This window comes from Malaclemys terrapin, chromosome 18 (genome assembly GCF_027887155.1).
Source record: "Malaclemys terrapin pileata isolate rMalTer1 chromosome 18, rMalTer1.hap1, whole genome shotgun sequence".
Taxonomy (NCBI): Eukaryota; Metazoa; Chordata; order Testudines; family Emydidae; genus Malaclemys; species Malaclemys terrapin.
The window spans coordinates 1997623-2020155 of NC_071522.1; the positions used below are offsets into that span (position 1 = coordinate 1997623).

Here is a 22533-nt window from a genome sequence, read left to right on the forward strand (position 1 = left end):
TAGGAGGCACCCCACAGCCGGTGGGAAGGTGCCGGGGTGTGGGACCCTCTCTTAGGAGGAGGCAGCCAATCAGGAGCTGGCGGTCTGGGGCCAGGCTCAGGCTGAGAAGGCCAAACTCACGTCCCTTGTGAGCAGCTGAGGCCTGCTCTGGTGAGGCCCGTGCCTGGCCAGGGGGGCATCCGGCCGCACTGTGCAGCCCCTGCCCCCCACTCACCCACACAGACGGGCTCCCGGCTGCTCCAGAAGGGCCGGGTGGCGTTGAGGCAGGTGAGCGCAGGCGGGCCCTGCAGCTGGTACCCCGTGGCGCAGTAGAAGTGGGCGCTGCCCCCAGGGTGCAGGCTGGTGACGGAGACATCGCCGTAGGCCGGTCGGGAGGGGAAGCTGCAGCTCAGCAGATAGGCTGGGAGGGAGGAAGGGAGAGAGAGGGGCATTTAATGGCAGGGCCTGGCGGGCTGAATGGCGGGAGCGCTGTGCTCCCTGGCTTGGCATGCCTGGGGACTGTAGGGGCGGGCGCCTGGTGCCTGTGGGGCTGTGTGCCCAATGCCTGGAGGGGTGGGTGCCTGGTGTCCGCAGGGCTAAGAGGGCCGAGGCCAGGGCCACAGGTGGGGGCAGGACCAGGAGCGGAGCCCCTGGGTGTGGGGCTGGCAGCCAGGACCCCAGGTGGGGGGGCCAGAAGTGGAGCCTCACGTAAAACCTGGGGGTGCTGCAGCACCCCCACATCTCTAGTTCCTGCACCTATGCCAGGCTGGGGATCAGCGGGATCCTGCCCCACAGTGTGGGTGTCACGCCTTCCCTCGGAGCCACAGGGCAGGAACTGGGGTGGGAGGAGGTAGGCTTTCTCCCCTGGAAGTCCCAGCTGCTGAGCTGTTTTCTCTCCTCTCCCCCCATTGCATGGAGACCCAGAGCCTCTGGAAACAGCCGGCCCCATCTGGGGGCCGCATCCAGTGGGCGCAGTTACAGGTGGGTCGGACAGGGTGTTGTTCCTGATCCCAGACAGCAGGTGGCAGCAAATCCTTCTGTCTGGCCAGGCAGCTGGCCAGAGGGGTGCAGCCCCCAGTCCCTGCCCCGCCCGAGGGTGCTGCCTGCCCAGGGACACGGCTCTGCCAGGCTGCAGGTGGGGGGCCAGCCTCCTCGCTGCCCCTCTGCCAGGGGAGCTGGCGTTCCCCACCCCGCCAGGAGCCTGCAGGGATGAGCCTTTTGCCCCTGCTGATGCCTTGGGAACCCCGGGAGCCACAGGTCCGGACTGAGTGCCGATGGGCTGCTAGCATGCCAGAGTCCCTGCCGCCCTGGGGCAGGTGGCGCTGCAGGGCGTGGGCAGGACACAGGTGAAATCTGCCCAGGTCACGCTGGGTCTGCGCAGGCCGGGGGTGCTGGGGCCAGAGCAGGGCTGGCAGGACCTTTGCAGCTCTACTCTGGCCGAAGGGCGCTGCACAAGCCGGGTGGGAAGGCAGCTGACAGAGAGGGAATATGCTGGTGCCCGGGGGAGGGACACAAATGTGGCTGGGGATGCAGCGCCCTTCCCCCTCTAGCACCCGGCTCACGTTGCCCACACACCCGGGCACAGCCACGGTGTAACAGAGGGGACACTGCTAAGCACTCTCCTGCTACGGCCAGTCGCTGCTTCCCAGCCTCCGCGACTCAGGGCTACACACTGACTGCCAATGAGCTCACAGCCTCTGCTTGTGACATCACTCCATCTCCGCAGCAACAAGCTGTGATGTCACAAAGAGGCGCGCCTGACCTCAGCTGGGGTGGAGGAGGGATTTGGAAGAGGGAAGGATCCCAGGGGCACTCCAGTCAGAGCACCCACAGCAGTCAGAGCACCAAGCCAGCACCAGCGCCATGCAGGGCAAAGTCTAGTTCTAGTGCAGAGGAAGGGCAGGGCCCTGGGCCCCTTTGCACTCGAGCATGAGGCCCCGCCAGGGCCCCTTTGCACATGAGCGTGACGCCCTGCCAGGGACCCTTTGCACACAAGTGTGATGCCCCACCAGGGCCCTGTGCCCCTTTGCACACCCTGGCAGCCGGCAGTAGTGAGGCCTGAGCCCAGACTCCTGCACTCAGGGGCTGCAGCCGACTGTGCAGTGTCTGTGGGTGATGGGGGGTGAGACCACACTATTGGGGGGGGGGTCACAAGCAGTCCAGCGCCTGCCCTAGGAGCTCCCCACGGGGGAACCAGCAGGGGAGGGGAGCAGGGATGGGCGCGATGGCCAGTGGTAGCCAGCCCAGGGCTCTCAGTAGCCAAGGGCCTGACCCTGCTGTCTGGGAATCGAGGGTGACTCTCAGCTCATGGAGCAGCTCAGCAGTCCCCAGCAGACCAGAGCTGGGCCTGTCTGTACAACCCCAGGTTACAGCTCAGACCCTGGCCCTGGCCCCCCCTCGGCCTCAGGCTGGGGAGCGCAGCAGGCGCTCAGTGCGCTGGCGGAAGGGCCAAATCCCAGCAGGACGCTGCCCCTGAGCAAGAGGCAATTCCTCCTGCCCCCCCCCCATTGGGTGCTGGGACCCTCTGCAGCCGTGACCTGCCCCCCCGTCCATAGAGTCCCTGCCCCAGGCCCATCGCGGCCATAAGCACCTGCGGGGGGGGCCCTGGGTACCCGGGCATCCGGCTGGGGGGTACCACAACCCGGCGGGTGGGAGTGACTGAGTCATGCCCAGCCCCCACCTGTACCCAGAATCCCCCTGAATCCGAGGGGGGGCGGGGGCTGGGCCCATCAGACATGAAAATAAAGGAGCGTGAAGTGCGGCTTTTCCCATTAATTTGCTTCACGTTGCCATGGCGACCCAGGCTGAGGGACGCGCTCGGCACAATCTGTCGTTATTTCCCCATTAATAGCGTCAGGGCGGCACCAGGCCTGTGGGTGAGTGAGGGCAGGTCGGGGGGGCAGGTCACCCCTCACAGGAGATTCTGGGGCAGACAGAGACCCCCCCCAGCCGAGTGCCCCTGGGGGTATTGCTTTGCTGAGGAACCTTGGGCAGGTTAAGGAGACAAAGGACCATGGGAAATGGGAAAGGAGGTGCCCCCATCCCTGAAACCCACCGAGCTCTGCCAGTGCCCCTCAATCCCGACCCACAGCCCTTGATAGCCCAGCCATGGGCTCCCCCGACCCCCCAAAGCCACCAAGCTCTGCCAGTGCCCCTCAATCCCGACCCACAGCCCCCGATAGCCCAGCCATGGGCTCCCCCCATCCCCGAAACCCACCGAGCTCTGCCAGTGCCCCTCAATCCCGACCCACAGCCCCCGATAGCCCAGCCATGGGCTCCCCCCATCCCCAAAACCCACCGAGCTCTGCCAGTGCCCCTCAATCCCGACCCGCAGCCCCCGATAGCCCAGCCATGGGCTCCCCCGATCCCCGAAACCCACCGAGCTCTGCCAGTGCCCCTCAATCCCGACCCCCCCCCGATAGCCCAGCCATGGGCTTCCCCCAGATCCAACAAGCTCCACACCCCAGGGGTCTGGACTCCAGCGCCCCTCCTGCCCCCCGCCAGGCCATGCCCCTGTCGTGCTGCCCAGCATCTGCACTGATGAACCATGCACCCCATCCACCTTCAACCCATGCTCCTTGGAGTCTCCCACCTCATCGGCTGGCTCGGCGCTGACTCCCTCGGGCTCTACAGCCCAGCTCTGCCATCAGCCAGGTGGGGGCGAACCTGGCAGCCCCTGGGCTGAGACACGGAGCAGCTGGTGGGCAGGGAGTGATGCTGAGCCTGGGGACGAGGGGGCTGCACATGGTGTGTGAGGGGATTCACTCTGGGGGCTTGATGTGGGCAGAGGGGGCAGGGCGAGGGAGGAGATAGGCGCACAGGGCAGGATAGTGGCCTGCCCGAGGCTCTGCTGGGCTCCAGGCCCAAGGGGAGGGGCAGGGGAGAAAGTCCCTGAGCTCCAGGCAGGCCCGTAGGTGTGTGGCTGGATCCCCCGCCAACAAGCGCCTCTGCAGAGCCCACAGGAGGCTCCCCGGAGGCACGTCCCTCGGCTGGCCCCGTGGCACATGGCGCCGTGCGGGAGGAGCGGCTCCGCCCTGCTATCAGCGACAAGGGGCCTAACTTTGCCGGTAATTATGTTAAATGAGCCCGTAATTGCTCACACCAATTATCTCTCCATTAGCGCGTCTCTCTGGTTGGTGCCCGTTTAACCTGGCGATGTCGCAGATTAACTCCGCCGGCAATTCCAGAGCTTTAAACAGGCTAATTGGCCCTGGCTGGCTGCAGCTGTGCCAGGAAAGCAGGTTCACCTGCAGGGGAGCAGGCAGGGCCCGCCCTGGGCGCAGACCCTTGGCAGGATGGTGCCATGCCATGCACTGGACGCAGGGGCGAGATGGCTGAGCTCTGACCCAGGGTTGGCCTAACTCCCCGAACTATGGGAGGGAGATGCTGCTGGGTGTCCCAGGCTGGGGGGGCGGAGGGGGGTTCTGGGAGGGACGGGGGGGGGTGTATGTGACCCACACTCAGACAGAGCTTGCCTGGCAGCTCCCAGCCAAGGTGAAGTGCCAAGAGCCAAGGTGAAGTGCCAAGGGCCCAGGTGCAATGCCAGGCTGAGCTCTGGGCAGACACACGCCCACAGGGGTGCCATGTTACATGCCCAGTGCGCCCATGGGCTGATGAGCCAGATTACAAAGGGACTCTAGGTTGGCTCCATGGGAGGGGAAAGGGCCCCTCCCCAGCCTCAGCTGCCAGGCCCCCCTTCCCTAGGGGCAGGGGCATGCCCGGCCCCATTGCTAAGTCAGGTGGCCTCTGGGTCCAGCACGTGGCCTGGAGATGAAGCCAACGGACATTGGCTGCCAGTCCCCTTCCCAAACCTGCCAGGCTGCCTGGCCCACCATCTCCTGGGAGCAGCCCCACACTGCTGTGGGGCAGCACTCCTCTCCCGGGGGTGGGGCTGGCTCGTGGGGCACTGGGTCTATGGCGCAGGGCACCACATCGCGCCACCCAGCCCTGCTGCAACACCAGAGCTCTTGGCCCGCAGGGCTCTGCCCACCAGTGCGGGGGCAGCTGTGTGACCCTGCTGCGCCCCACCAAGGGACGAGGCCCGCTGGCTGCAGGAGGGCACCGTGTCTGGCTGGCGTGTGGGGGGGGGTAGGATGGCACAGGGACCGTGGCTCCGCAGGGCACCGCGGAGAGCAGGCCGGGACTGTACCTTGGAAGCGGAAGCGGAAGGTGCCAGGGCTGGAGGGCTGGGGGCTCCGGAACCGCACGCTGACCCGATTGGTCGGGCTGCGGATCACCTGGCCCCTCATGAGGAAGGTTTCGTTGGCCAGGACGACAGGCTCTGCGCCCCCGAAGGTCTCCATGGCGACCGTCTCCCCTTCCAACAGGCTGATGTTCAGGACCTGCGGGAGGAAGGGGCATTGTCAGTGGCGCACCAGGTTATTGCCAGCACGGGCACTTGCCCCCGGTCCCGTCTGGGCAACTGGCACAGCAGGAGACTGCCTTGCCCCCCCCCTGCAGCTAAATCTGAGAGCCTGGGGGAGTGACCTGGCCAGCCGCCCCACACCTACCGGGCTTCAGAGACAGCCCACAGCCCTCTCCTGCGCCAGGCCTGCCAGCTCCCTGGGGGGCAGGCAGTCACCCAGACTGCCCCGAAGAGGGGCTGGTGCTCACCCCCATGGGGCCTGTTTCCTCTTCTGGAAGGGGATGTGCCTGCCCTGCCCAGCTCCTCCCCCGACACATCCCCCCGCCGCACCCCAGAGCCCCAGTGCCAGGCGGGCACGTCTCTCTGTGCCTTTTCCCACAGCCAGTCAGCGAGCGGTGAGGCCTGTCTGCGCATGGCCAATGGCAGCACCAGCTTTCAAACATGCTTAGCAGCCCTGTAAATCTTGGTGCTGGGAGATGCCTTGGACAGGCGGCGCTCGGAGTGCTGCTCCCGCCCGGGCCGGAACCGGCCCGTGGGCACAGGGGAGAGCCCACACGAGAGCTGTCAGCTGTGCCCTGGCCCCGTCACTGGGCTCAGTAGCAGAGCTGGGGACAGAACCCAGGAGTCCGGGCTTCTGGTCCCCCCTGCTGTAACCCACCGGATCCTGCTCCACGCTGAGCTGTGCTGCCCACAGGCTGTTTCTCCCAACCCACAGGCCCAGCCCTGGCTAAGCCCTGTCATGGGCCTATCGCTGCAGTAGCCCCTGGCTGGTGCTGCCCACGCTGCCATTAGCTCCCCCAGGGGCACCGCGCCAGCTCCCCCAAGCAGCCTTTCAGTGGCAATAACGCCTTCGCTCCATTGCCATGGTAACTAGTGGCTGTCCCAGCCGCGAGCTTCGGAGCTGTGATCACTGCCAGCGCACGGGGCACGGTGCCAAGGCGCCTCCACGGGCTCCCTCTGCTTGCCACGGGAGGGGGCAGCACGATGGGCCCATCCATGACCTGCCCCCCCCCGAAGCCTGTGGGGACTGGCCCTGGGCATTGTCCTGGGAACGCCGGGTCTAGCGACTGCTGGGGGCAGATCCGGGATCTGAGCCAGAAGGCAGCTTGGCCTCACGGAGGGGTGAAGGGACAGGCCCCAAGTGTAACTGCTGGGTGCCCCAGGCCCAGGGGTGGGGCTGGATGGACAGGAGGGCGGCTTGTCCCTCTGGAGACTCCGGGTCACCCCTGGAAGGGGGCACAGCGGTGCCAGTCCCTTCCGCAGGCTGCCGGGGCCACGTGGCCCATCCCCCAGGGCGCAAAACGTCCTGCACCTGGCGCAGCCACAGCATGCAGCACCTGAAGACAAATCACACCGTGGCTTGTGCTGGGCCTGGCACTGGGAGAGGGCAGTCACGGTGGCTGCAATGCTGCCAGCATGCAAGGCAGGTACGGGTCACAGATGGTACCTGCCTGCTGCAAACCCCTAGTGGAGACACCATTTGCACGGGTCCAATGAAATCACGGAGAGCTGCACGGGTGCAAACCACATCTCTGTCACTGGTGCCTGGGGCAGCAGCACCAGAGACTGGAATGCCAGGGAGGCCTGCAGCCCCCTCTGCCAGGGACAATGGCTGCTCGTGCCAGCAGTACCGGGGAGCTCACAGCCAGCGTGCAGGGACGGAGGCTGGCAGAGGCCAGAGCAGCCCCCACAGGGGCTCCAGGTACAGGGGGCTCTGCGGGCAGCAGCTCAGACGCCAGGCAGGAAGGGAGCCCTGGGAACGGCACGTGGCAGCCTGCACATGGCTCACGGGGGGCACGCACATTCGCTCCCTTGGCCTTAACCGGCAGGCGAGAGCCAATGGGAACCGGGGACGAGGCTCTGGGCACGGCGCGATGGATCCCGGCCAGCGGGAGATGGAGAACCGCCAGCACAACGAGCTCCAGATGGCGAAGAGACACAGCCAGCTGGAGAGAGGGGCCCAGCCACCGAGCTAGCAGAGCAGGGAGCCTCCAGCAGGATCCACACAGCACACAGACACTCCCCCCAGCACGGGCACACGCACACACTCATACACCCCTCCCCCGCGTGCACACCCCCTCCCCCGCGTGCACACACTCATACACCCCTCCCCCGCGTGCACACCCCCTCCCCCGCGTGCACACACTCATACACCCCTCCCCTGTGTGCACACACTCATACACTCCCCCGGCACGGGCACACGCACACACTCATACACCCCTCCCCCGCGTGCACACACTCATACACCCCTCCCCCGTGTGCACACACTCATACACTCCCCCCGGCACGGGCACACGCACACACTCATACACCCCTCCCCCGCGTGCACACACTCATACACTCCCCCGGCACGGGCACATGCACACACTCATACACCCCTCCCCCGCGTGCACACACTCATACACTCCCCCGGTACGGGCACATGCACACACTCATACACCCCTCCCCCGCGTGCACACACTCATACACCCCCCCGGTACGGGCACACGCACACACTCATACACCCCTCCCCTGTGTGCACACTCAGAGACACCCCCCCCCCAGCATGGGCACATGCACACACACTCACAGACACCCCCCCGGCATGGGCACACGCACACTATAAACCCCCATGCAGACGCATACACATTCTCCCATGCGTGTGCACACACGCACGCACACCCCTCCACATGTGCACACACACACTCAGCAGCAGTGATGAGAGGAACGCAGCAGAGGGGTCCGTGGCAGGATGCTGCAGCCGCAGGCCAGGCTGAGTTTGGCTGCGTGTCTGCAGGTTGCTGCAGGGCTCTTGCCTGCCAGCCCCAGCGGTGCCGTGCAAGCGCCACGTGACTCACAGCACGGTAGTCAAAGCGCAGCAGCTCGCCCCCGGCCCCAGGGGCTGCTAGCGTGCTAGAGCCTGCAGCCCACCCACATGGGTGTGGAGCGGGGGTGGGTCCCACAACAGGCTATGCCCTGCTCTAACTGAACTGTTTTCACACCGGTTGGATCACGCTGGGCACCGTTTGGTGCAGAGGTGGCCTGGATGAGAGGCAGCGGGAAGCTGGTTTACGCAATGGGAGCTGAGTGCTGGCCAGGGCACAAGCTCACGCTGGGTTAGTGCATGTGATGCCTTCCCCGCAAGCGGCTGCCTCATTGAGTAACAGCTGGCTGCTCACCTTTGGGGGCAGGGCACACACAGGGCACAGAGAGCCGCAGCCCGGGTTTCGTAGCTTCCTCTGGGCCAGCGCAATCCCGTCGAGTCCCTGTGCACCTCCCCATCCCACTTCCAAGGGCTAAGGGGCTCCTGGAGTGAGAACGCGGCTGCCCTCCCAGGCAGAACAGACCGGGCCCTGCCCAGCGCTCTCAGTCAAGCTGCATCGCATTCACTTAGGCCAGCTATGGATTCTCACGGCGGGCGCGGTCACGGCTGCCACTCAGCCACGCAGCGTGGAAATGCAGACAGATTGCCCGGCACGGGTGAGGAAATGGAGTTCTCTCCTGTGATTGTGCCGCAAATTCAGAAACTCCAGCTGGGGTGGGCGGTGTCCTGGACGGGACCCTTGGCAGCAGCCAATCCTCCCCACACTCAGGTGAGCTCTGGAGCAGACACAGGTGGAGCACTAACGCCTCCAGCCTTGTCCAGGCGAAGGTAAGTAACTGCCCCACTCTCCCTTCACTGGTTTCAGCATCCCTGGGCCTTGACATCTGCAGCTGTTCCAGCCAGCTGCCAGAGCAGAGCAGTCCCCACATGCCCCCGCGTACCCCACAGCCTCATGCCCCCTGCTCTGGGGGTCAGGATCACCCCAGCTTTACAGGGGGGCACCACGGCTCAGAGAGACTCAGCCAAGGTCTCCCAGCACTAGGAATTGGACCCAGGTGTCCTGAGTCCCACCCGGCCCGGCTCTGAGCCACTCGCTCGCTGCTGGAGGTGAGCGAGCATCCACACACTCACAGGCTCCCGGCTTGCTGGGAATCCTGGGAAGGTTTAACCTTGAGGTTGCCTGGCAACAGTTTATATTTTAATGGATCGTTATAAAATATAACAACCCCTGCCCCGTTTGGGACTCTCCCACTGGTGGCCCGGGGGTGGGGCGCCGGCGGGGGAGTAGGGATGGCGTTTCAGCCCGTTCAGTGGCCACGGAAAGCTCCGAGGCCCTGTGGCTGGGGGATGGCCGTGCAGCCCGGCACACACACTGCAAGGACCAGCCCCTAGTCCCCAGCGTCCATCCCCACTTCCCTGGGGCCAGCGGGGAGGTTCCAGGCCCCGAGGCCTGGCTCCCGGCAGCCCTCTGCTGCAACGGCATCATCACTTATCCTGAGAAACCCCAAGCTGTTGGCTTGTCTCATTAGGAGGTGATTGGATATTAACGACGTTAATTAAGCAACGCTAACAACGCTACACGGTAATGGAGAGCAGTGCCGGTACACACGTTCTCGCCCCACGCCGCTAATTACCGCGAAGTACCTGTCGGGCGGCGGGGGGTGGGACGCTGCGTGTGGGCCGGCACCGTGCTGAACTCCTCGCCGTGCTGTTCAACTGCCACGGGATGGAGAACGACGGGTACGGGGGGAAACTCCTCGCCTGTCTCCATGGCGATCAGCTTCCCCGCCCCATAGCCAGCCCCAGTGCAGCGCTGGGCTCACCCTGCCGTAACGGGCCAGCCCCTCCCACTGTGCCAGGGCCGGCCCGCGGGCTGATCTCCCCCCCAGCCCCTCAGGATGCCGGGTGATTGTGGGCCGACCCAGCCTGGGTCTGGGGGATGTGAAACCAGAGCCTGGCGTAGAGCTGGAGCATGACAGAGGCCCACAATGCCCAGCCCCGGGCAAGCAGAGCCTGCCTGGTTCTCCTCCCGGTGCCGCCGCCCTGCCCTCTCTGCGTGGGCAGCCGGCGCGTCACCCACCCTGGCTCGACGGACGGGGCCTGTGTGGCAGGTGGAGGCAGCGGGGTTATTTATTTATTAAGATGGAGTCTGAAAGCTCTGCTGTTGCCGAGGTCTAATTAGGCCCCAGGAGGGGGGCTGGCTGGGGGCTGGAGCGCATTGTTCAAATGTCGCCAAATACCACGTGCATTGATCTGACATTCTGTTACCCTTTCACGAGAGCAGCACTGCATTCGCATGCCCCTCGGTTGAGGGCTGGGTTTGCTCCGCAGCGGCAATTCCAGCCCCCCTGCAGCCACCTCCTGCTGGACGGGCTCCTGAATTGCGCCCCTGCTATTCCCCCTGGGGGTCCCTTCCAGCTCGCCAGCCAGCGTTTCCCTCCCGGGCGGTTCTGCAGAGCCAAAAGGGAAAGTCCTGGAGTGCTGGGTCATGTGCCCGCCACAGACCCCATCAGAGCAGGGCTGGCCTTTGCTGCTGTCTCCAACCCGTGGCACCGTGGCTGTGCAACCGCCCAGCTATGAAACACGAAACACCTGCCCAGGGACTGCCCAGCACCTCACCTGCCTGCCTGGCACCACCGGGCTCAGCTGCACCGGTGCCCAGGCACGAGTTCCAAAAGGAACAATTGCCCCAACCCCCAGAGTGAAAATCCTCCCTACCCACACAGCCGTGGGTGACCCTGGTTCCTGCAATGGTGCCCATGCTACTCACTCCTGCAGCCATGGCAGGGCCTGCCCTGCCCCTCCAACCTGGCACCGCGACCCAACTGCCTGTCCCACAGCTGGAGATGCCCCCTGCCAGGTAGTGTGGGGGAGGCCCAGCATGCTTTGCGCAGAGGGATTTGCATATTGAGTGCCCTCTGGTACCACCAGCGCCATCTGTTGTGGGGGAGGAGAGATGCAGGGTGCTCAGCAGCTCCGCCGGGGCGTTCTCAGCGTGAGGCTTAGGGGCTAAAGGCAAGGGGGGGAGCCAGGTGTTTTGGCGGTTTGAGGCACTTCGCTAGGATTCCATTCGCGCCGTGAGAGACCCACCCCGCCCGTCCCCCGCGCTGTGCGGCCTCGAGCGCAGGTGTGTTTCCCACTCAGGGCCTTGGGGCCTGCAGGGTCCCCCCCCCAAGCTGGCAATGCGGCATTCAGGAGCCCCCGGTACCGACCTTGATCTCCACGCCGTAGCCAGGGTACCCGGAGATGGTGTAGGTGCAGTCCAGGCTGTCGTAGGGTGAACTGACCGGCTCCGGAGACTCCAAGGAGCCCTCGGGGCCCGTGAGGTTCCAGTTGCACGGAGCTGGGGGCAAGAGGAAACCATGGGATCAGACAGGCCTCACGCCTGCTCCCTGCTCCGACGGCCCATTCCACCCCTCCTCCCCAAACAGAGCCCAACATCCTCACCCTCCTCTCGCTCGCCCAGGCTCTGGGACACCTTGTGCTGATGACAGGGTGGCTCATGGTCTCGTCCCCAGCCAGGGAAGTGGAACCCCTGGTTAGCCTCATCCCCGGTACCCACCAAGGGCCAGAAGCAGCCTGTGCCCTCCCTCCCACCAGCCCCATCGCCTTAGATACGAGTTTGCCCAGGCCAAGGCCCCATCACGCCCCATTTCACACGCAACTGTGGCGCTGGGCCAGAGGCCCTGGGCTAAACTGGCCTCCCTCTAGGGCGCGTCTATACTGGGCGCAGCTCCAGCAGGGGTGCAAAGGCGGGAGCGCTAGCGTAGACCGGGCACTGGTCTCGTCTCCAGTACAGCTCCCACCGCACCCTTCCCGGTGGGGCCACGGCCACAGCCCCCCACCACAGGAGGGGCCGCACGCCACAGCAACTGCCGCCCCCTCCTGCTGGGCCGTGACCCTGGGAACCTGGGGGCTGAGTACTGCTAGCGGAGAGGTCAAAGCAGCTGATGTCGGCATGGCGGGACGGTCCTTACAGCCGTTCCATACCTGGACAGCAGCTGTCCCATCAGGGTGCTCACCAGCCCAGTCCCAGTGGAAGCCGGCTCCCAGCCGAGGCAGCTGTGTCTCCTGCAGCCTGGGACCATCTCCCCGCCATGTGGTGACACGCTGGCTGCATGCCTGCCACACACTGGGCGTGGAGCGATGCAGCCAGTCAGAGCTGTGCCCAACTCCTCCTCGCCTTCCCTTGTGTCACCAACGTGTCGTGACTGCCCTGCGCGACGGCCCACTGACACCCCAAAAGCGGGTCCAGCTCTCTCCGAAGACCGTGCCCCCACCCCCACCCCCTCTTTAGCAGGCAGCCTGGCCTGGTGCCCCTGGCCCCTGCTGGGGTGGGAGTGCCCTCACCTGGCACCTGCACCGTGGTGATGGTGGTTGTGGTGATGATGGTGGTTGTGGTGGTTTCCTCGTCGTCCCCAGAAACCGTGGCTGTGGTGGCAGCCTCCATCCCGGGATCCTTGGCCCTTGGCAGCACTGGGCTGGGTGCCCGCGGTGAGACAAATCGGGCTGTGGGGGTGATGGCGGTCGGGGTGTTGCTGGTCACCATGGTGGTGGTGGCTTGACCCGGGTTGGGTAGGGCGGCCTGGGAGATGGCAGGCGCGGGGGTAATGGGAGGCTCCGTGGGGACAGAGGCAGAGTTGCTCTCGGGGCCGGCTGGCCGGGGATCTGCCCATGACGCCATGTGGCCTGCAGCCGTGGTCAGCAGCTCGGCGGTGAACGCTGGCTTGACCATTTCTGGGGTCCTCTCTGTGTCTCTGGCCTTGGCCTTCTCTCCCACCAGGGCCGTGGTGCTGGTCATGGTCACGGGGGCCGTGGCTGGCACAGTGAGGGATGTGGTCAGGTCAGAAAACACCGGAAGGTCATCTTGGTTTGGCAGGTTGGCTCTGGGGGTCTGGGTGATCCGCCCTGGCACGTCAGGCATGACCGGGCCTGGCCCCCCCAGGCCCCACGTGAGGAAGGGCACCTGCCTCAGATAGTCCTTCTTCGCCAGGGCCTCGTGCAGGAACTCCTCCAGCAGGGGGTGATGGTTGAGCAGCGTCAGCGTGGGGGCTGTGGTGACAAAGCGGACCTCGCCCTCCAGCTCGTCCGGAGTGGGGGGCACCGTCTGGTCCCCCTCAGCCTCAGAGCTCCCCGCTGCCTTCCGGCCCACCATGTTCGGCTCCTCCGAGGCAAAGTCTGGAAGGAGGAGAGAGGCGGCTGAGAACACGGGCGGCCAAGGGGGAAGGGGCCAAGGAGAGGCGGGGAGCTGGGCTGCCAGAGGCCTGGCTCTATGAACCTTGGCATCACACCCCCCACCCCCAAGGGGACCAATCGTGGCAAGTCACGGTGTGGCGGCTGGTGCTCCGGGGGCACCCAAGTGCTCAGAACACCCCTGTCCAGCCAGCAGGAGACCCCCCAGGATGGGTGGTGCTCAGACCAGCTGCCAATTCCCTCCACACCTGCTGACAGCCACAAGCCTCTGCCAAGCTTGTGGGGACAGACGCTATGTGTGCAGGGGGACAGGTCCCCCCCAGCACAGCGCCCTCAGAGCAGTACTCCCCTTTCCAGAGGTGTGGGGGGGTCTGCAGAGCTGCCCCCAAAAGGCCCTGCACTGCCCTGCTCCTGCTGGCAGTCATGGCTTTTACACCACATGCCCTGGGCCGCTGGCTGCTGAACAAACTGAGCCACTGGCCTCCACACTGTGCCCAGGGCCCCAGGGGAGGGGAACTGAAGCCCTGCTGGGAACACCAAAGGCCCCAGCTTCTCTGAGAGACAGCACGCCCCTTTCCTGGGCAGCAGGCCCCGAGTAAGGCTCCCAAGCGCTCCCCAGGCCAGTCTCAGCAGCTGGCCGTGTGCCCTGCCCAGCCTGGTCACTGACGGGAAGCTGCTAGGAGCTGTGCTGAGCTGGGCCAGCCCATGCCAGTGCCCCACACATTGCAATGGTGCCAAGGGGGCACAGCCCTTAGCCCTGGCACCGGTATCCTGCAGACCCAAACTATCGCACTTGGCCCTGGCACTGAGAGACACAGCAAGCAGCTCCATCGGGCAGCCAGGCTGGGGGCCCTCCATGGGGCTGGGGTCCTGAGCCAGGGCCTGGAGAATGGAGGGGACAGGACGCTAGCAACAGGCAGCTGTGTAACTGCCCCAGAACTGCGCCCACCCCGCTCCTCCTACCCAGACAGGCTCCAGGCCTTACTGTCCCAAGCCAGGGATGGGATTGGAGCTGACCCCCCCATGACTGAGACAAACCCAGCTGCCAGCCAGCCCCCTCCCCACCCAGGCAAGACAGGGGCGCTGTGAAGGCCCCCTCCCCATTTCCTGCGAGGAGGGGCGGGCAGCCGGGAGAGGAGCGGGAGCCGCGAGGCGGAACGGTATCTAAGAGGAGGCGCCAATCGCTTTCAATAAAGCTGATGACTTTATCGGGGGACGTGTGTTTCTGGGTAAACAGAGCCGGGGCTGGAACGTCACTGACTGTGCAATCAGCAGCCGGTTCGGCAGCCCGGCCACGCGGCTGATGGGCGCTGCTGAGGCTCTGGGGAGATGGCGCTTCCGGACGGCATTGGGGCCCTTATCCTGCACGTGGCTGCTCCGGAGAGTCATGCCCAGCAATGCAACACTTGCTAATGGATGGGACGCAACAGTTTGTGGGGGCAATGCCCCCTGCCCTCCCCAAACTACGCCCGTGTCTTCAAATAGCTTATTCCGGCAACTGGGTCTCTTGATGGACTCATCCGCCCTCCACCCCCCACCTGGCCTCACCAGCCCCCACCTGCCCAGATCCTGAACTGGGCCCTGATGTCAGGAGATTTTAACTCTAACCACATCTGGTTCTTTGCTCCTGGGTCAGTGCCTCAGGGCCTGTTCCCAGCAGCTCTCCCCCAGCACGAGGGCTGGGAATGCACTCTTTTCTGAAATGCCAGCCGAGATTTCCCCCCAGTCACCTGACTCCAGGAGCTGGGACATTAGGCAAGCAGCAGACGTAGCAGGAGCTGGCAGAGTGTCGCTCCGGCCCTCCCGGGCCAGCCGCACGGGGTAGGGTGGGCAGGGCAACCCACATGGCTCCATGGCAGGCGCGCTCCCCTCCTGCCAGCACCGCAGCCTCATTAGTGGCCCTCCCTGCACATTATCTCCTAAGCTATGCAAATAACCTGTGTGTGAAGCCATTTAAAGTATTTAGACTAAATGAGAAAAGGCTTTCATCAGTCCTAATGAGCCATTGAACATGGCTCCCTGGCGAATTCGCTCTCCCTCCCTCTCCTCCCCACCACCGCTTGTGCCCCAAGAGCTGGTGTGTGATCCCATCTCCCGGGGACGGCTCCCACACATGCCCTGCCCTGCCTTACCCAGCAGGGGTGGGAGGGGTGGGGGGACAGAGCTCCCAGAATGCCCCCTCCCCTGTTACAGAAAACATCACAGCTCAGCCATGCGGTCACTAGTGACACCAGTGCCGTCCGGAGACTACGCAACAGTAGACTTATTGTAGGGCCTACGTAAACGGTGTCTGAATTGTTTACTCTTTCCAGACAAGCAGGGAGATTGCTTTGGGGAGTGGAGAACCCTTGATTTTCCCAACGGGAAGGGCGTTCCTCATGTGCTAAGGGGGGTCACATCCACATTACACTGTCTGCCTGGGGTGAGATGGGCCCTGCTAACTCTCCCCTGCCCCTTGGTCACACCTGGGTTGGGTTGTTCGGAGCTGGTGGCGAGTGAGCTGCCCTGATCAGGGCAGGAGTGGGGACAAAGCGGGGCGCGTGTGGCTCTCAGGTCCCCAGTGCGGGGCAGTGACTGACCACCGGTGAGGGTGGTAACACCTGTCGGGAACATTGAACTCCAACTGCAGGAGGAGAAGAGCTCTGCTAACGGAGCTAAGGCTGGCGCTGGGAGCTCCTGGCTCAGAGAAGGCAGGACGGCCATGTCGCGGGGAGCTCCCGCCCCCTTCGCCCCCCGGCCAGAGTGAGCAGGCAGCCCCCCTCGCTGCCCAACGCAGCTCCCTCAGGCCTGGCAGCACCGGGGACGTGGCAGATGCACGTCAGGGTGGGCGTGGCAGGGGCCATTGTGCCACCTGCCAAAGGGGAGCAGGAGACTCCCGCTAACGTGCTGCAGCAGAGTTCAGCTCCCGGGGAGGGCGGGACAGAGAGAGCCAAGGACGCGCCCAGCAAGGGCCAGCCATGTCCCAAGGGCCCAGCCCGCAGAGCACGGCGTGTCTGCAGGAGGCAGCGGCACGAGGTGGCCAGGCGGCGCGTGCTCCGAGACAGGCTGTGTTAGCGCACAGGGCACGTCCTGGCGGAGCGCTTACACCGCGCGCCAGCACTGATGACATGATACTGCCAATTAGCAGGTAATTATACTGAACGCTACCAAGGGCAGGGCCCTTCAAGGATTAATCGCCACGTGACTGCCACTTTGAAGGGACTATTAAGAGGCTTTAGCTTCAAAGATTGGGGAAAAAGTTATTGCTCCAGTTCCTGAGTCCTGCTGAACGGGGTGCTCAGAGAGTGGGTGGGGGCTGTCAGCCAAAGGCCCCCCCCCAAACTTTGCCAGTGCCCCTTACTCCCGACCCACAGCCCCATCCCCACTATCACAGCCCCAGGCTCCCCCCTCAATGCAGTCCTTCAGCACCTCATGCTATGTTAGTTCCACTCACCCTCACCCCAGCTAACGCCCCTCAACCCACAGCACCCAGGGCGTGGAGGAGATGCTGGCTGTGGAGAACGTCTCTCCAGGCCACGACAAGTCGAGTTCCCCCCCACCCCATTTTCACTTGTTACTCCAGGCACTTCTGGGGTCACAGGACTTGCCAGACCCGCCTAGCCCTAGCCCTGGCCCTGACACTGCCAGTTCTGTCAGAGGAGACATAAGGAGCAGCTGGCGAATGGCTGTTTCCTGCCCTGGTACAGCCAGATTTACATCCCTTCCTACTTTATAATTAACCCACTTCATGGCACCAGGCATTCTCCTTACCATGGCAAGGCCCCCTATGAACCCAGGTGTCCGGGGCCAACAGCTGGTGCGCTGGCCCCCAGCACCACGTGCATGTAGAGCAGGGTTGGATGGCAGTTGGAGGGAGCCCCTGCTCTGCAGCCTCCAAGTCCAGGGGCCGGGATGCGCCCCTGGGGCCGGCGGGTGGCCTTTCAGGGGCGTCCCCAAAGCGCCGGAGGAGCCTCGCTGCACGGTAGTGGCCAGGAGAGGCCCTGCCCCCCGCCTCTCTCGCTGAGCAGGGAGAAATATGCCTTGTTGCAGAAGTTCTAAGAGGTTAACTTGCACCCAGCACGACTGGAATTATTTTTTAATAGGATCCATTTATTATACCATAAAAGTTAATGAGTTTATACTGAAGGGCGCCAGAATCCCTTTTAGGTTTTAATAGGGGATTAGCACTCCAGCCCAAGCCCTACACCGGCTCATTAACTGCTGCCTGCAATGGCTCCCCGCTCCAGGGGGTGGGATCTCTGGGGAAGCGATTCCCGCAGCCCCCTGGCCTGGCGTACTCATGGACACAGCCAGTCAACGCAGATTCCCCTTTGTCACCAAGCCTCGAGTGGCCCCACAGGACTCAGCCACCTGCAAAAGCTTCTGGGAATTTGCCTGTCCCGGGCCGGGCATCCAGCAGTGACCCCAGGGTCACCGAGAGCCGTGTGGCCACAGCCCTGCACGGAGCCTGACCAAACCCGGGGCAGATGGGCAGAAAACAAGGCCGTGTCCTGTGGGGTCTCGGAGCCAGACAGCCCAGGAGCAACCAGGGAGTGGCTGTGCGGAGACCAGTGCCAACAGAGGGGTGCCAAGTGCACGGCCCCATCTCCCCTGGGCAGGGGACACACTGGCAGAGCGGGCAGCAGGGTGCACTGGTGCTATCGGGCGGTGCCAGCCCTAGGGAGGGAGAAGGCTCCGGTGCTGGCACTCCGCCCCGCCCTGCCGGATGCTGCCCCCAGCCCCGGAACCAGCCGGCTGCTGGGCTCAGCTCTCCCTGAGTGGGTTATTTTCTCCTCAGCGCTCTAAACGGCGGTGATAACTCTGCTCCTGCTGCTCGCTGGATGGCTCTGATAATGAGATGTAACTTCTCAATGGGTGTTTTGTGCTCCAGCAAAACGTGTAAATAAATTGAAATGCTAATAATACCCCATCAGGAGAGATTCACTCCGCGACCCCCGCAACCTCATCAGCGCCGGCTCCTCTGTACCAGAGGCTGCCGGCAGACGCAGGGCCAGCCAGGCGGCCCATTATGTAACGCTGGGCTGGGGGAGCCCCTGCGGGGGTGGGACGGAGGCAGCCGGATATTTTGGTGAACACCGAACAAGGCTCTGCAGGAAGAGCCATCGCTCAGTAGTGCCCCCGCTCCCCACGGCGGGCGCTGGCCAGAGGCGCTGCTGGGCAGTCCTGGAGCGAGTACCAAACGTTTCCCACCATGCCCTGAGCAATATGCTGGGCTGCAGGCAAGGCAGGACCAGAGAGTGGGGATGCAACGGGCTGCACCAGGTACCCTACGGGTGCTGTCAATGCAGAAGGCCCCTGGGCACCGCCTGCCCTGCCCCCATCCTCATGCCTGGCACAGGCTGGGTCCCAGCCCCGTCCCACACCCCTTATGCCACAGCTGGGCACATGCTAGCCCCCCACTGGAAGGGGGAAGCCAGCGCTGGGTCACCGCACATGAGGTGGCCAGAGCCACCAGCCAGGGGGCTGGGCTAAAGGCACCCTCTTTGCCCAGTGGCGTGTTTATCCCCCGGAGCCCTCCACACTCATCTTCCCACCTGCCACTGAGAACAGCCATGAGCCGCATGAGACGCCTGGTGCCCGGGTCCGCCAGGCGGGTGGAGAGTGCTGAGCCGGGGCGGGGCTGACTGAGCCCTAGGTACCGAGTCGGGACTGCCTGGGCTACCGGACCCCTGCCAGCGGCTCCAGGGACAGCGCTGGGCAGCAGCACAGAATAAACCTCACGCGCAAAGCTGTGGGATCCCCGGTGACGAAACAGGCACAGAGATGGATTCATGTGCTTGACATCACACAGCGAGGAGGTGGTATGGAACCCAGGAGTCCTGCTCCTCCCCCCACGCCAACTCACCAGCCCCCACTCCCCGCCCAGAACGGGGGATCAAACCTGAGTCAGGCTCTGAGCTCCACACTCCCCCCAGATGCATCTGAAGAAGTGAGGGTTTTTACCCACGAAAGCTTATGCCCGAATAAACCTATTAGTCTTTAAGGTGCCACCAGACTCCTTGTTGTTTTTGTGGATACAGACTAACACGGCTACCCCCTGATACATACTCCCCCTATTCGGCTCTGCACCCCTGGCTGGGGACCAAGCGACTGGAAGGGGAGACCACGCCAGCAGCGGGGTGAGCAGGGGGGTGGGTTGCCTCAGGAAAACGGCTCAGATGTGGAGCTGCTGGAGGCAGGGATCCGGCAGCGTGGCTGCTTGTTAGCGGAAGGCCCTTTAGACTGCGGGATTAGGCACTGAGCTGGTAACAAACACTGGCAGATCAGCCCTGCGCCGCGGCTAATCGCACATAAGTCAGCACTGGCTTCTGCTGAAGGAGGCTCGTCTGCTCGGCAAAGCCAGGAGAGAGAGAGAGATCGGCTCTGCCAGGCTGTGGTGCCCACAGTGTCCTGGGGCGGGGGCTCCCAGCCAGGGCCGGCTCCAGCTTTTTTGCCGCCCCAAGCAGCGAAAAAATCAAAGAGAACAAAGAAAAACCCGATTGAGCTGCCGCCAAAGTGCTGCTGAAGAGGAGGGAGTGAAGGACCCGCCGCCGAATTGCCGCCGCAGACCCGGACGTGCCGTCCCAATACCGGACGGACGTGCCGCCCCGGGCACCTGCTTCCTTCGCTGGGGCCTGGAGCCGGCCCTGCTCCCAGCACACCTGCCATGGGCGCTGGGTGCGCCGCCGCCCCGTGCCAAGCAGGGCGCTCTGGGGCCAAGGGGCAGGCGCTGCCAGGAGGGCTCTGCAGGAGCGAGGGGGTCAGGAGCCAGGTTCCCAAGAGCGATGGGCCCAGCTCTGTGCCAGGCTCCGCTACTGAAGCTTTGCCGGGCACATCGGAAACACTCCCTCCGTGCTCCTATTACTAGCGCAGGAACAATCCGCTGGGGGCCGGGGCCACGCCTGGTAACCGGGCTGGGGATGTGGGGGCACAGCACCTTCGCAGCACAAGGGAGGGTCTCAAGGCCGCGGAGGCTCCCGAAGCAGTGCCCCCCAGCGGAGAGCGGGAGGGGCTCAGAGCCCCGGGGTGACAGCAGCCCCAGGACGGCTGCCTGCGCCTGGCTCCGGAAGAGGAGGAATATTTGCCTCCTGTGCAACCAGCAGCTGCTCAGCCTGCAATGCAGCGCTCAGTTTGGATGCTCCCCAGGCTGTGGCACGGCCACTGGCCGCCCTGTTCACTCCCCAGGCTGGGCACAGCCAGCAGTCACCTCCTGCTTTGCCTCTGCAGGCGCCAGGGCGTGCAGACCTGGTGCTGCGGCAGCTTCGCAGCGCCAGCACCCCCCAGCGCGGACGCCGTGCTCTTGCCACAGAGCCTGGCAGAGGAGAACTCTCCCGCTCCCCGAGCTCGCTGGAGACGGGGCAGTCGCTGGCTGGAGCCTGGGGCAGCCGCTGCACAGAGAGGGTGGGAACGAACTGCCTTCTGGAGTCCTGCTGAATCCAGTGGGGAGTTCTCAGGGCCCCGGGCCAGCCCCCCAGACCTAGGAGGGGCTGGGAGCAGGAGCCCTGAGCGCACAGGCCCCGAGGGGCATGGGGAGACAGCAGGTACTGAGTGATGGGGCCACATTCCCCATGGGACAATGGCTGCACCGCCCAGGACCCCAGGCAGCAGCGGCAAGGTGGGTGCCACATGGTACGCCAGCCACGAGCCAAGACACACACACCCCCGGCCCAATGGACACTGGCCCTATGGGGGGCCTGGCACCCGTCACTGTGCTAACGCCCCCAAGCAGCCAGGTGGGTTTCAGATCAAAGGGATAAAGATGACGCTTTCTCCAGCTGCCATCCAGGGCAATTGATGTCCTGTGCAGGGCGGTGCCAGCCGAGTGCCAGGCCGAGGTGTTGCAGGGGCCAGGGTAACTGCCGCTAAGAGAGGAAATTCCCCCCAGGCCCACAAAGCCTCTCCCCACCCAGGCATGTCCCCGCTGCTGGCAATGGGCGTTTATACAGACACCACCCAGAGCCCGTTGTCTTCCCCTTCCTCTAGTGACAGCTGCACGGCCAGTGCCCCCACCGCTGATCCCACAGGCCCCACCGTTGCCACCCACACCCTGAGCACAGCGCGGCGACGGGACCTGCCTTAGGCCAGAGAGAGAACCCAGGAGTCCTGACTCCCCGTCCGTTTCGCTAACCACTAGCTGGCCCCACCCACCCTTGCTTGTGCTGTCATGGGACAGGTACTAATGAGGCCTCAGCCCATCAGCAGAGCCCTCCGGTGCGCGTGTGCAGGCTACTCCAGTGCAGATTGGCACAGAGATCCTGACAGCTCCCCCTCCCCGGGACCTGGGCTGGCAGGGCCTGGCTGGGCTCTCCTGGGCTGGCCCTGGATTGCAAGGGGCACCCTGGAGCTGAGCCCGCAGGGGAGCTGTGCGGAGGGGCAGGCTCGCGGGGAGGGCACTGCAGGCTGGCTCCCAGCAGCCTGTCCGGTGCTTGGCACACACCACATGTTGCCAGCCGGAGCAGCTGGTCTGGGGGCCTAAACTTCCTGAGCGCCAGTCTATTAACAACGAACGCACGTTGGGGCTGCTGGAGAATAAGCCTCTCTGTGCTGTGTGCGGCAGGTGAAGGGGGGGGCGGGCAAGCGGGGGGTTCCCAGCAGAAATCAATAGTGTCTAGTGTAAAAAATAAACAAACAGCAGCTGGGAACGTGCTCAATCGATATCGCGCAGTGCACGAAGCAATAACCTAGTGCCTGGCAAAGCGAGCGAGACGGGGCAGCGTGCATGCCGGCCGGGGGCCCAGCCACTGCCGCTCTGCACTGCTGGGGCCTGCTGGAACAGGCAGGTTTTGGGGGAGGGATGGTTTGACCGTCAGCATCTCTGTGGCACAAGCTCCCGCTGCACATTGCTCCCTGCCCTACGCTGCCGTCCAAGAGCAGCTGTGCCCCAGAGGTGGCTGCATTGCAGCAATCCTGGGGCCTCTCCCACGTGCTCTGGAAGGCCGGCCAGGCGGCAGGGGAGGAGGGACGCGCTATCACTCAGTGCTGGCTGAGCTCTCTGCGCCACCCGCGACCCCAGCCAGCAGAGGGGACCTTCGGTTTTCTTTGTAATTGTCTAAAGCCCTGGCTGGCAGGAGCCTTGCCCAGTCCTCACTCATTAACCTCCCCGCGAACAGACCCTGTCTGTGCAGGAGCCGGGTGCCGGCTGCCATGAAAATGAGGCAATTAGAGCGAGCAAGCGGCCCTGGGCAGAGGGCAGGCGCAGAGAGTGGGCTGGCTG

At 64.5% G+C, this 22533-nt stretch overlaps 1 protein-coding gene across 2 annotated transcripts in view; it reads right to left on the bottom strand.

Moving 5' to 3' along the window:
• Positions 1-22533, bottom strand: part of SEZ6 (seizure related 6 homolog) — a 60324-nt gene that overhangs the window by 13493 nt on the left and 24298 nt on the right. For both annotated transcript variants that reach the window (XM_054008566.1, XM_054008565.1), the window contains exons 2-5: positions 12498-13325; positions 11360-11490; positions 5129-5321; positions 215-400 (exon numbers count right to left, since the gene is read on the bottom strand). In XM_054008566.1, coding sequence (XP_053864541.1) covers positions 215-400; positions 5129-5321; positions 11360-11490; positions 12498-13325 — 1338 coding nt within the window. The remainder of the gene's footprint in view (positions 1-214; positions 401-5128; positions 5322-11359; positions 11491-12497; positions 13326-22533) is intronic.